The sequence below is a fragment of the Epinephelus lanceolatus genome, chromosome 20 (genome assembly GCF_041903045.1).
Source record: "Epinephelus lanceolatus isolate andai-2023 chromosome 20, ASM4190304v1, whole genome shotgun sequence".
NCBI classification, from domain to species: domain Eukaryota; kingdom Metazoa; phylum Chordata; class Actinopteri; order Perciformes; family Serranidae; genus Epinephelus; species Epinephelus lanceolatus.
Window position 1 is genome coordinate 32154071 of NC_135753.1, and position 12901 is coordinate 32166971.

At 42.8% G+C, this 12901-nt stretch overlaps 1 protein-coding gene across 6 annotated transcripts in view; it reads left to right on the forward strand.

The window, feature by feature from the left end:
* Positions 1-12901, forward strand: part of LOC117264743 (partitioning defective 3 homolog) — a 424452-nt gene that overhangs the window by 224154 nt on the left and 187397 nt on the right. For 4 of the 6 annotated variants that reach the window (XM_033638949.2, XM_078162514.1, XM_033638950.2 and 1 more), the window contains 2 exons: positions 9220-9408; positions 12327-12497. In XM_033638949.2, coding sequence (XP_033494840.2) covers positions 9220-9408; positions 12327-12497 — 360 coding nt within the window. The remainder of the gene's footprint in view (positions 1-9219; positions 9409-12326; positions 12498-12901) is intronic. The other 2 variants (XM_078162513.1, XM_078162515.1) reach the window with 1 other exon arrangement.

Below are 12901 nucleotides of genomic sequence, written 5' to 3' on the forward strand. Positions count from 1 at the left end.
TTTAACTTTGTCATTCCTCCAGTGTAGGACAGGTTAGGTAGAACACAGAAAAACAGCATCTAAGCTAAGAACAAAGAAGAAGACGTCAGAGCAGGGGGGCTGCCCATGGACAGCATCTTAGCAGTTGGGGGTTCAGTACCTTGCCACGCTCCATGCTTGGTCTGTGCGGGCACTTTAGCTGGAGACCCTCTGCTTCCCAAGCCAGGTCCCTGTGGACTTAGCTACTGCCGTCCCTGGTGGTAGTTCCAATATGTGATGTCATCAAGAATATCTGACAATGGATGCATCTTTAAAGTCTCTCTTAGACACATTTTAAAGTATGTAAAATCACTTCTACTGCTAATTTGTGTAACATGGTTTTCCCACATTGTGGTTAAAAAACTTTGAAAAAGGGTCTGGAAGCAGGGAAACTCTTTTCCCTCATTGAAGATTTTGGCTTTTGCTCTCTGCGTTCTTTAGCCCTGCTCGTGCAAGGTTGGCCAGTGAAAGACTTCAGTGTGGCTAGTGTATGTGTTAGAGCTACTACAGAGATATACAGCCATACATGTTTGAGCCTCAGTCAGACCCAGACTCAGATAAGGAGTCTAATCGGTGACTAGCAGACATATCAGAATGCTAAGTGTAGTTAGCATCTTTTATTTATGTTGTTTGTTAGCTTGTTAGCTTTTAAGCTAACTGGCAGTGGCTGACACAGCGTTAATGTTTGTGAAACATACAGTAATATCTGCTATGATGAGGTCTTTGGTAGTTAGGAAGGAAGCTCCACGATCCAGTTTACGTCCAAAAATTGCACGCTCTGTGGCTCAGAGTGGTTTGTCCTTCAAACAGAGGATTGGCAGTTTGATCCCTGGCTCCTCCAGTCTGCATGTCAAAGTATCCTTGAGCAAGATACTGAAGTAGCAGGTGGCACCTTGTACGGTAGCCTTGGTCACCAGTGTGTGAATGTGTGTGTGAATGGGTGAATGTGACTCATGGTGTATAAAGAAAGGCGCTATACAAGTGCAGGTCCATTTGCCATGTTTGCTGCTAAAACTTTCCATATGCTAATGTAAACTCTCACTCTATTAGCTCTCTGTACTGACAAGTCTGCTCTTCACTGGAGTTTTCAGGTTTCCTAGTTGGTGTTGTGTCAAAACCTGTTTCCACTGTTAATATGTGTTTTCCATATTAGACAGCTATTGGCTTTCATATCAGTGATGTACCTAATCTAGCTTCCTTGGTGTTTGAATTTCACATTTTAGGGGATGCACAGATGTCTCCCCCTTCAGTAAAGGAATGAGAAAACACCTCTCTACTGACAAAAGTTGCACAGATACAAGTCAGTATAGTCAAGGTCAGACATTTTACGGGACATAAGCAGAAGAAAAACAGATTTTTGAGTGGAGGGGGACTTTGAGGATACACAAGCTGTTGTCTTTATACTGTAAAGCTGTACAAAATACAAAGTAGGGTTGATCAAGGGTCAGTTAGCTAACACCTCTGCACTCTTTCCACTCACAAACACAAAGCAGAATCACTAACCTTTGAATGCTTTAAGAGCACAGCATTCAAATGACATCAGACCTTTTGGGTTATTCCATTGAAGTGGTGATGAGCAGTGAAACCTTAAGCTGTGCCGCGTCTACAGCCATGCCAAAAATTGAAATCTTTGGTGTTAATATAATTAGATGTCTGTTAGAGTAATGCTTTCTCACTGTAGGGATGATGTAATATCTTGCAACCTTTGCTAATAAAGCGCCAAAGACAGAATCTTTCTTGTATGGCTTTGAAGGAGTTTATATAAATAACAGCAGGTTACTGAGCCAGATATTTTACCTCAGTGAAACTTGGCAAACAGCTCGAGGAGATGAGTCATGCCTTATTGGTAGAGCTGATAATTTAAGGTGCTGTAACCTTTTTTTTAGATATTCATGCTTCTTCGATAATGAATGTTGGAATGTCGTACTCTGTGATATAACTTTAAAAACAGACCGATATAATCGAGTGTAATCAGCAAATTGCTCACCCATAACAAATGTGCAGAGATGGCTGACCCGTCCCCTGTAAATCTGTTCTAAAAATACAGTTGGAACTCAGGTAAAGTCAAATTACAGGAACTGCTCTAAAAGGCCTGTGGAAAGAGTAGTATAGAGCGGTGGTTTTGCAACCTGCAATCAGTGACAGCATCTATGAATTTACAGAGCTCTTCAGAACAGTTTGGCAGCAGCGGATGCATCTTAGAGGTCACTTACTCTTCCACTCTATGACTTAAAATGTCTCTGAAATGACAGGGCACGGTGATCTGGTAGGTAAGGGCTCCAATGTGTTACCATGGCACCAAAAATCTCTTTCCCATCTCCAAAAAGCTTCTTCTTATGGGGATACTTTATCCAAATTGTTCACTAAAAGCTTCATAAAATTCACACTTTGCTCTCACTCCCTGACGTTTAGCGGAGACACTGTGCACTTCTCTCCTCTCCGCTCTCTCCTTGCTTTTCTTTTGTTTATCACTGACACTTTCTATTTCAAGAATGCCGATGAGTCTGTCCTACATTATTAATTTGGCTCCTATAGGAAAGGGTCTCTGATCAAAGTGCAGAGTTCAGAAACATGCTCTGTCGTAATTAAAGTTAATGCTGCCAAGCGTGGTTGAAGACAATGCCAGCCTGGTTAACGATTTCCGAGCGTGTCTCGTCGGCGCCACCTGTTTTCGTTTAGCACTTTTCAGCAGCTGTTCCCATAATTATGCTTGCTGTCAGTGCAGAGAACGGGAGGGTGCACCGCCGCATTGTGCTATGCCGATAAACAAGGTAGTTAAAGGCCACTTATGGCGACACAGTCACTCTCCCGAAGGGGATTCAGCGTCTGTTTCCAGAACACATAATGGGTGAAGTGTGTATGTGCAGTTGGACATAGCAAAGCGCTTTTTATCCACCATTAGCTTGAAATGAGAGGCATCTGCTTCATGATGTGCATCTTTACTGTGGTTCCACTGAAACGCCTTTGCAAACATTCCCAGTTGCCAAGTACACTTCGAAAGTCACCTTTTATTTTTTTATGTTCTCTTTGATTAGATGTAATCACTTCCTAAATCGCCCACAGAAACATCTAGTGTCACTCCAGCGCTGTATTCCAGTCTGTTTTGGGTTGCTCACAGTGAGATCCACTCTGTCACTTCATTGATAGCCAGTAGCTATAATGCATTTCAGTGATGTGGATAGATCTGGCCTCAGATGCCCTTATAGAAACAGACTTTGCTGTGCTAATGAGCCAAATGAGCTTTCTCATTAGAAAATCCCCAAAGGGTAACAGTCCCAGTTTGTCAGCGCTGAGTCAAAATCTGCTGCATTACCCAGTGAAGAACATATAATGTTAGTTCACAAACACTCAAAACCTGTCACTGCCAGCTGTGCGCTTGATGCCCTTTAGTGTTGTGTAACAGCATTGCCTCTCAGCCCCTCATTGTACCTGGGAAAAGCTGGATTTGTTTTTAGGCTTAGGGGTATTTAATATTCGTCCCCTTTGTCAGAAAATGTTGCGAGGAGAAACACCGCCAAAAGAAATTTGTGTTACAATACTTATCACACGTGCACCACTTTTGCAATTACACCCATGGCTGATTTCTTTTAGCCCTTTTAAATTCATTTCCAATGACCTTTATGTCGCCAAATTGGGCCAAGTGTGGAAAGAAGTTTCCAGCAGTGTTAATTGTTTTAGGCAGTGATGTGCAGAGAACTCAGAGTTATGTGTGAATAGAAGTAATTGTGATTCATTTGCACTCTCTGTTTCTCTCTCCCCTCTCCTCCCTTGCAACTCACGCATGCTTTTTTTCTGTTGCTCTGTGTCTCTGACACAAGCTTGAACACATCCAACACACCTTTCTTGTTAGCACGTGACAAGTTAAGTGAGGTAGAAACAAAACAGAAAGGCCTATTAAGCAGATGGAGCTCTTTTGCTAGACTGATGAGCAACGCTTTCCTCTCTCTGCCCTCCTCTGTTCACCTGCTCGTGTCTGAGCTCAAATGCTGCCTCTATCGCCCTCCCCTGCCAGGACAATAGACTGTAATGAATGGGTGCTACGCGGTCACAGTGTTAATTAATAAAGGACTTAATCGTATAATGGACTGTGACTGCATGGCTGTGTCAGAGAGAGCAAAAAGAAAACGACATGGGCTTTTTTTTGTGATGAGGTGGCCAAGTGGGCAGTCACTTAAGCTACTCGCATAATGATAACAATGCTTCAGCATTACAACCACTCCACTTGAAAAGGTTTAGTGCTAAGTTTGACCTTAATGAGTAGTACCGGAACACAGTACTTAACCTTTTATGCACCAGGCAACATGCGTACTTGTATCCAACTGTAGTATCTGTGGATTTTGTTGTGACTTTAAAGGGGACCTTTATGCTTTTCCCTATTTTCTGTCATATATATTAAGTTTCACTGTTGGTTATAAATATATAATGTGTGCTCCAGGTACATTACTGCAAGTGTTTACATTGTAGCCTGCTGTACACTGCTGCATGTAGCTCCATGCTAACATGTAATCTTGTTTGTTGATATTGATCATTTCTCCTTGATTTCGGATCATATTCCTGCTGCTTCAGGTACACTGCTACATGTAGCGACATGCTAACAACAGGTAAACGTGTGATCTTGGTTGCTGATGTTGTTAATTTCTCCCCAACCTAGAATCATATACCTGCTAGAATATATCCAGTTGTAAAGAGCTTGGTTTGGAAGTTTTTTTTGTTGGTGATTTTTCTCAGTATATTGTGCTGCTATACTCCATTACTGTCATTCCCTTGCATCAGGTACACAGCTACATGTAGCTCCATGCTAATATCAGGTAAACATGTGATCTTATTTGTTGATGTCGATAATTTCTCCCCAATTTTGGATCATATTTCTGCTGGAACATGTCAGCTTGTGTTTGGAAGTTAATATTGGGAAACTTTCACAGTACAAAGTGCTGCAATCCTACTTTACTCTCATTCCCTGGCTTGAGCTGCACTGCTACATGTAGCTACACGCTAGCAACAGGGAAACATGTGATCTCGGTTGGCGGTGTTGTTAATTTCTTCTTGATTTCAGATCATATTCCTACTGGAACATAACCAGCTGTAAAGAATTTGGTTTGGAAGCTTTTATTGGTGATTTTTCTCTGTACAAAGTGCTACTATACTCCGTTACAGTCATTCCCTTGAAGCAGGTACACTGCTACATGTAGCTACATGCTAAAGTCTAGTAAACATGATCGTGGTTGCTGAGGTTGTTAATTTCTCCCCAATTTTGGATCATATACCTGCTGAAACATGTCCTGTTGGAAAGACTTTGGTGATTTAACACAGTAGAAAGTGCAACTATACTCTGTTACAGTCATTCCCTCAGCCAGCCAAGATGCTAGCCAAGTGCGTAGATATGGAAGATCTATAGGAACACACTGGGCTTTCTTGGGAGGGGGCTTAGAGAGACAGGCACAAGAATAGAGCATCTCAGACAGAGGGTGAATACAGGTGTTCCAATACAGACAGTGCGAGGAAATTAAAATGGGTTGTTTTGGGCATTAAAGCATGTAAACATGTTCTGGTAGAAACCCCAAATACAAGTATAAACCTGAAAATTAGCATAAAAGGTCCACTTTAAAAACCTTAACACATGTGATGCAACATCAGCGACACGTCTCTAGACCTCTTCTTTTTAAGTGACAACAGTTTTAAGGTTGTAGTGACACTTATTTGCAAAACAAAAAGGATGGTTGCACCGTTGGCTGCTTTGTTGCAGAAGAAGAAGGTCTGTAAACACAATCCTAACAGTGCATATACGTAGAGTGCTGTACGTGTGAACAGGAAGAAGCAAACATGTACTTAACAGTGGATATATCAGCACTCTCAGGAAGGCAACTTCCTTGCTCCCTGACTGAAGTTCAGACTATATTACATCATATTTGTTTGAGTTGTACTGTCAGAACAGACACATCTGAATGAGATTCTGTAGTTTAAGCTTGAAATCTGACAGGAGACGATGTAATCTCAAAAAAAGTTTGTTGTGAATTGTGCAAGGCCAAGTGTGTTCACAGTTAGGTGCACCTTGTTCCTGGCATTAGCAGCTGGTCCGGGTAGAGGTGTTGGAGACATTCAGCCATCATTAGTGAGTGCAGCTCTCTCTGGAGAGGATTTTCTCCTTGCTGTAAAAGACACAATTTGGATTTGTCAAATGTTAGCAGAAAGCTTCCTGCCAGTGACCGTACCTGAGAAAATAATTTGATTTGAGAAAACATGTTGAACCCAAGATGTTGCCGTTAACAATGTGGGATTGTGGCTGATGACACAGACAGTTCAAATAAAACTTTTTTTTTTTTTTTTTTTTTTTCTGGTGCTTTTTGATTTAAGCATGCAACTGTTTCAGTGTTTTTACATCAGTTCATCTATTGTCAGTACTTTTGTTCTCTCTGTCCCCGGTGCATAAACGGGACTGAGCTTGGAACAATGAGGTGACTTTCTTTCTTCTCCTGTTCAGAGGTAGTGGAATCCGGCTCTGCCTGAGCCGAATCGGTGCAATGAGGCCTGTCAAGCAGCCTGACAAACTCATTCTTGGCTAGCGGCGCTTGTTCCTGTCTGATGAAAATGTTACACTGCTCTCTCATTCTCTGCCTCGGCCCGCTATTCCCGGAACACAGCTCTGAGTGGGTGGTTATTCTGTCATCATTTTGGGAGAGCGCGCACACACGCATTCACACACACAGAGGCTCAGACAGGGTCCATCTAAAGTAATTTTTTCATCCAATGTAGTACTGTGTTCAACTGCTGGGCTAAAAGCCTCTCTAGGGACGTAACTCATAGCCACTATTTATTTATTTTATTTTGATAAAACATCTTCATTAAAGATAAAGATTGACCCTGCCAATGACGCACAAGGCCATTCATTCATGAGCGTTCTATTCAAAATTGCATGTTTGTGCTGCGTTGCTAAGAGCCTGCATTGGAAACTAACTGATCACATTCCATGAGTTGAGTTAAGGCCATTTTAGTATAACAGCTGTCAAAGCTTTCTCTGCTGACATGATGTCCAAGCTCCAAACAAGAATGGGAGGTTAACGCTGATGCATTATATTTACACCTGTGCTGGATAGTTGTATTTTTTTCTCCCCTATCCGCTTCATTCATCCGTCTGAGGGGAAGCAAAGGGTCATTTCCTGACAAGAGCTGGTGATTTCTGTAATAGAACCGGAAGTGTTGAAACACAGCACAATTTAATGGATTCCAGCGGTCTGAATTTACTGTGGGTCCAGTCACGGACAAAGCCCAGTTGGCAAGTTGTACAGACAGGTGTACTGCCATTTTGAAAGCAGGAGAATAAAAGCCGAGAGAGAAAGAAAAGGGGGCAGATAGAAGGGCCGTCTGGAGAATAGGGGCTCAGTCAGAGGGTGTTGAAAAGAGCCTCCACCTGAACGCACCGCTGCATCCTAATAACTCCTCAGCCTCCGAAAAGAAAAAAAAGAACACCTTATGCTCTATCTTTCCCTTCTTTCCTCCGCTTCACTCTTTATCCGAGCAGCTGTGAAGGGCACACACCTGGCTGCCATCCATCTGGCTGTGTGTTTGCGTGCACGCGTGTGTATTGATGTGAGTCTATTTAAAGAGATCTTGTGGCGGGTTTCTGGGGTTGATTGCTCTCACCGCCAGTATTGTTCATGTGGATTCGGCTGCCATGGCAATAACTACGCACGTACAGTACGATCCGGCCAATCACAGTAATACAGCACTGCTCTCAAGCTTCCTGTGGAGCGGGGATCATGATCAGACAGTCGTCAGCTCTTATGTACTGAATATAAACGTGTGTGTGGGGAAACAGGAAGCGCTCTAATTCTCTCAACAACTGCGGCTGAAAGGTGGTGCCCTTGAGCAAGGCACTGAACACCAATGAACTCAAGTGGAGCAGTTCAGTGGCCAGTAGCAGATGCTTAAATGTCTGAATGGGAGACTTGTTATCTCCCATTTGAAACATACAGACAAAGAGTCTCATTTTCGTTACTCAAACTGGAGGACTGAGACCAAAGCTTTTGGTTTACTCAGCTACAGTAAGCTAAAAAATCGTTGGTAGGCACTAAACCACTGAACAAAAATGACGTTTTTAAATCTTTACCCAGTTTTCCCGCAGTCAACATAAGAAAAGTGTGCCAGTTCTTTAATGCCTCTGGTGTTTTCTCCACACCATTAACTTTCTCTCACACCTCTTCTCCTTCTGTTTGGCTGCAAGCAAGAGGTAAAATACACAAATCCTATTCCTTTGGTTATTTTTCTACAGATGCTCTTTGTTAGACACCAGTGGAAATTGTCAGAAAAGAGACTGGAGTGGTTGTTTGATGGACTATTTTCCAGCTGAATTGATCGTGCTGGGTGCTAGACACTCAACAGTAGTCTCTCACACCTCTCTGGCAGCTGAAATGAACCATCTTTTTGTGTACCATGCATGAGGATCCGCAGTACGAGCCGTGCAACAAAACACTTTATACTATGGTAATTTCCAACAAAAGGCCCGCGGATCGCACGGGGAAGGAGGGTCGGGTTCTTAACGTGTCACAAATTATCCTTCATAGGGGTGTTGTTCAGAGGAAGCCACTGTTGTTTGAGCGCCAAATTGCTACCTGGCGCTCTCAAAGTTCTCCGCTGTCCCCGCTGCTCCTACACCGAGCTCATGACGGCGGAAAGGAATAAGCAGCGCTTGGCTAGACAGTACGGCCAATTGACGATGACAGCCCTGAGATATGTGACATGCTTGCCATCCATTCGCTTTCTTCTCCTGCCCCCCTCATCTTTCCCCTCTTTATCTTGTCTCCCGCCTGCTTTCCATTTTCTTGTCATTCACCATCCCTGTTCTTTAAATTTTTGTTTCGCTAGTCTCTGTTATCTTTTTTTTATGCTCTTTGTTTTTCTGTCTTCTCACCAAAGTTAAAGTTAGATACTTCACACAGAGGTTTGAATGCAAAAGTGACATAGTTGAGCTCAACAACAGTTTGCCAACTTTGGTCGGGAGGTTGAGTCATCAGCCCAAAAGACTCAGAGCTGCGAGCAGATTTTTGTGCCCTTACTTTTTCACTTTAACAAAAAGTTTGTGCTGAAGTTCACCAGCACATCAGCAGTGCCACAGCTATGACAAATACTCACTTCAGATGTTCTTTTTAAAAGTCAACTCATATAACAGAAACTCACACAGTCTCTTTTCCTACTTTATACCCACAGCAGCCAGAGGAAGATGAGATGGTGTTAACCCCTGATGGTACGCAAGAGTTCATGACCTTTGAGATCCCTCTGAATGACTCCGGCTCAGCAGGCCTGGGGGTCAGCGTCAAGGGGAACCGGTCCAAGGAGAGCCACGCCGACTTGGGCATCTTTGTGAAATCCATTATTAATGGAGGTGCTGCTAGCAAGGCAAGTAACCACTCCCACCCACTTACGCTCCGACCATTACCTTGATTGATTTCATTGATTTCAGTCATTGCTGTTGCTATAACCTGAGGACATACAGGTGAGTACAAACATGAGATGGACTACCAGACTGCATGGATTCAAAGTCCTTTGTTTGACGATTTTGAGTGGTCACTTGACGTTGAAGGGGACACCACCTAAATTAAGAATTCCAAGATGTTATTTCCATGGCCGAGGAAAGTTCAATCAATAGTTGTGAACATGAGCTACTCTATCTCAGAGCCAGAAACCAGAGAAGTAAGTCTCAAACTTGTGATGTCATAGGGTTTAAAAAGTCTTGAGCTGCTCGACAGACAATGAATGGGAGCCTGATTTTGTCGACCCACAGAATGTTTGTTTTCTTTTTTTTTTTTTCTACCCAAATAAGCTTTACTCTATTGAAGTGTTCTCAGATCTGGAACAGAAAATGTACACATATACTCAGAACATTCTCCTGGGTGCTCTCAGGGTCATCTATAGACCAAAACACCATGTCATTTCCCTAACAACAGCAGTCACTTCCAGGTAGAAGACTGCCAGCTGATTTCAGCTCCGGAGATATGTGAAATCATGTGCAAATGCCGTAACTGTAACATTTAAACTCTAGTGGTCTTATCCATCTGATGTTTCTGTTGTGTTGATTTTATGAACTGTGTTGCTTTGCTAGCATCTTTGATGAACCAAATCTGCCAGCATGTACACTCAGCAATTTTCTGCTGTGGACAGGGGCTGCAGCAAAATGTAGTTTAAGCCACCTAAAAAAATCAACATCTGTTAAGTGTGCGCTATATTTGGGATATTTTCTCCACTTTACCTGACACACTAACCAGTTGAGGCAACGGTAGACCAGCAACTCCTTTGTTTTGTGAAGATAAATTACATTTTTTGTCAGTTGATTCTGGTGTCTTCGAGATTACGGCCTCAGTACCCAGTGGGAAATGGTTAACTTACGCTACGGTATAGCAGTGAAAATATTCTAAATATAGCGTACATTTAAAAGTAGGGTCTGGAGGATTTTCCAGTTGCTGTTTGTAAACACACATTCAAATTCAGCCCCTCCTATCAGGCTCAACTCTCCCGGGTGTACGGAGCCTGGAGGTACGGAAGAAGGCTTCACAGAAGAGGTTCAGACAAGGCTCGCGCTGGTGCACGCTCGGACACGCTCGGGCACGGCACCTGCGCTCTCTCATTGGCTGGGGAAATCTCCGCCCAGAAGCGGTCCGAGCTCACAAAAACATCAAAATACAGTTAAAGGGCAGGAGCTCTGCAAACAGAGTCACCACCACACATGAGTAGAAGCCCATAGGTGATGATTAAGCAGGATTTCATTTGTATATGTCTATATTTTGTTTTGTTTGAAAATCCTCCAGATCCTACCTTTAAACTGATATGGATTTTTTGAGGTGGCTAAAAACTAACTAATTGAGCTAGCTATTGCTCAGCACCTTTTTCACTGTGTGTATGTACTGTGGGGTTTTCTATCCTGGAAGTTATTTTAAACAAACACTGTGATTCGGTTTATAACATCTTTTGCAATTCGTTGTCTGTGGAGCAGTTCCAGACTTCATACTTAAAGGGATAGTGCACCCAAAAATGAAAATTCAGCCATTATCTACTCACCCATATGCCGATGGAGGCTCAGGTAAAGTTTTAGAGTCCTCACATCCCTTACAGAGATCCAAGGGGAGAGGAGGTAGCAACACAACTCCACCTAATGCAGGCTGACGGCGCCCCAGACTCAAACGTCCAAAAACACGTAATTGAAACCACAAAATGTCTCCATACTGCTCGTCCGTATCTCACCGTAGTAAGAGTGGCTTCAGGACACTTGGATCACTACGGACGAGCAGTATGGAGACATTTTGTGGTTTCAATTATGCGTTTTTGGACGTTTGAATCTGGGGCGCCGTCAGCCTCCATTAGGTGGAGTTGTGCTGCTACCTCCTCTCCCCTCAGATCTCCGCAAGGGATGTGAGGACTCTAAAACTTCACCTGAGCCTCCCTCGGCATATGGGTGAGTAGATAATGGCTGAATTTTCATTTTTGAGTGCTCTATCCTTTTAACGACAACACAAATTGTAGTTTTTGCACTTTAGCTTTTGGATTTAGGAGAGAGTTGTACATGTTTACTATTAGTTAAGGTCCGTCTTACCACAGGAATAACGTGTGAATTTTGGAAACAGGCATAATTACCTTTTAAGGCTATTTAAAGGTGTAGTCTGTGATTCTAATACACTTTTTGTCAAATGCAGTAAATGTCTCCTCATGGTTCACTAGCTGTTCTGCGTGTACTGAAAAAAATCCAGTGTTCATACACAAACAAACAAAGTTGCTTGGACCAACACTATGCTGGCTACTCTCCCTCTTCCACATCCTCGCCTACAAGGAAAAGAGTTACAGTATGATAGTAATGGCACCTAATTAATATCAGAAATATTAGCAGAGCTTCAAAAGAGCACTGACAGGAGGCTGTATTTGTTGGGTTTTGACCTAAAATATTAACAATGTTTCTCCAGAATTGCAGACTCCGCCTTTATGTTACATAAGTACCATGTTGTGAATGTTTTCCTCGAGGCAATGATGCTGTTAAATTTTTTATAATCCCCTTAAACTGCTAAATTTAAGTGTTTATAAATGCCAGTGGTTTGTAACAGCATTAACACATTAAAATGTTTTTCAGAGAATATGAGTGGAGAAACAGGATTGTGATCTTGCCCTGGTATTTATTGGGATTTTCTGTGAGAAAGAGTACATGTGATTCCTGAAGTGGTGCCTCAGAGGCAGCTGCTAAGTTACAAACTGTTCCAGCTCTGATATAATGATGACGTTGTTCAGAAGAATTTGATTTGAGTATTTTTTGACTGTGATGGTGTTTGTTGCAGGATGGCCGTCTACGAGTCAATGACCAGCTCATTGCAGTCAATGGGGAGTCATTGCACGGGATGACCAACCAGGACGCCATGGAAACGCTGCGCAAATCCATGTCTGTAGAGGGAAACAAGCGAGGGATGATTCAGCTCATCGTGGCCCGGCACGTGCCCAAAAACAGTGAGGTAGGCTAACAGTTTGGGAGGAGTCACACTGATGTGCTCAAGGCTAATTGGCGTCACACAGATTCAGATTTAATTAGTCTGCCATTGAATATTCCTTTAATCTGATATTGTCATTAATATGAGTGACCATAACTCCAAGTTGGACTGTGTGTTTCACTTCCCTCGTGTGTAATCACGTTCAGTATAAGGCACAATACACACACATACGTGCTCTAATGCAAATCCTGTCTGTAGACACGTGGAGGACATACTGACTGAAGAAGAGGGATCGCTACATTTCAGCCGCAGTGAATGATAAACGAGAGTGGCTTTCCTTTACCCTGCCACCGGCCCTAATCTATCCCCCATAGGTTTTTGTTGCTTGGAGATAGCTAGAGGAGGACCTTTATGAAGCAACCACACCA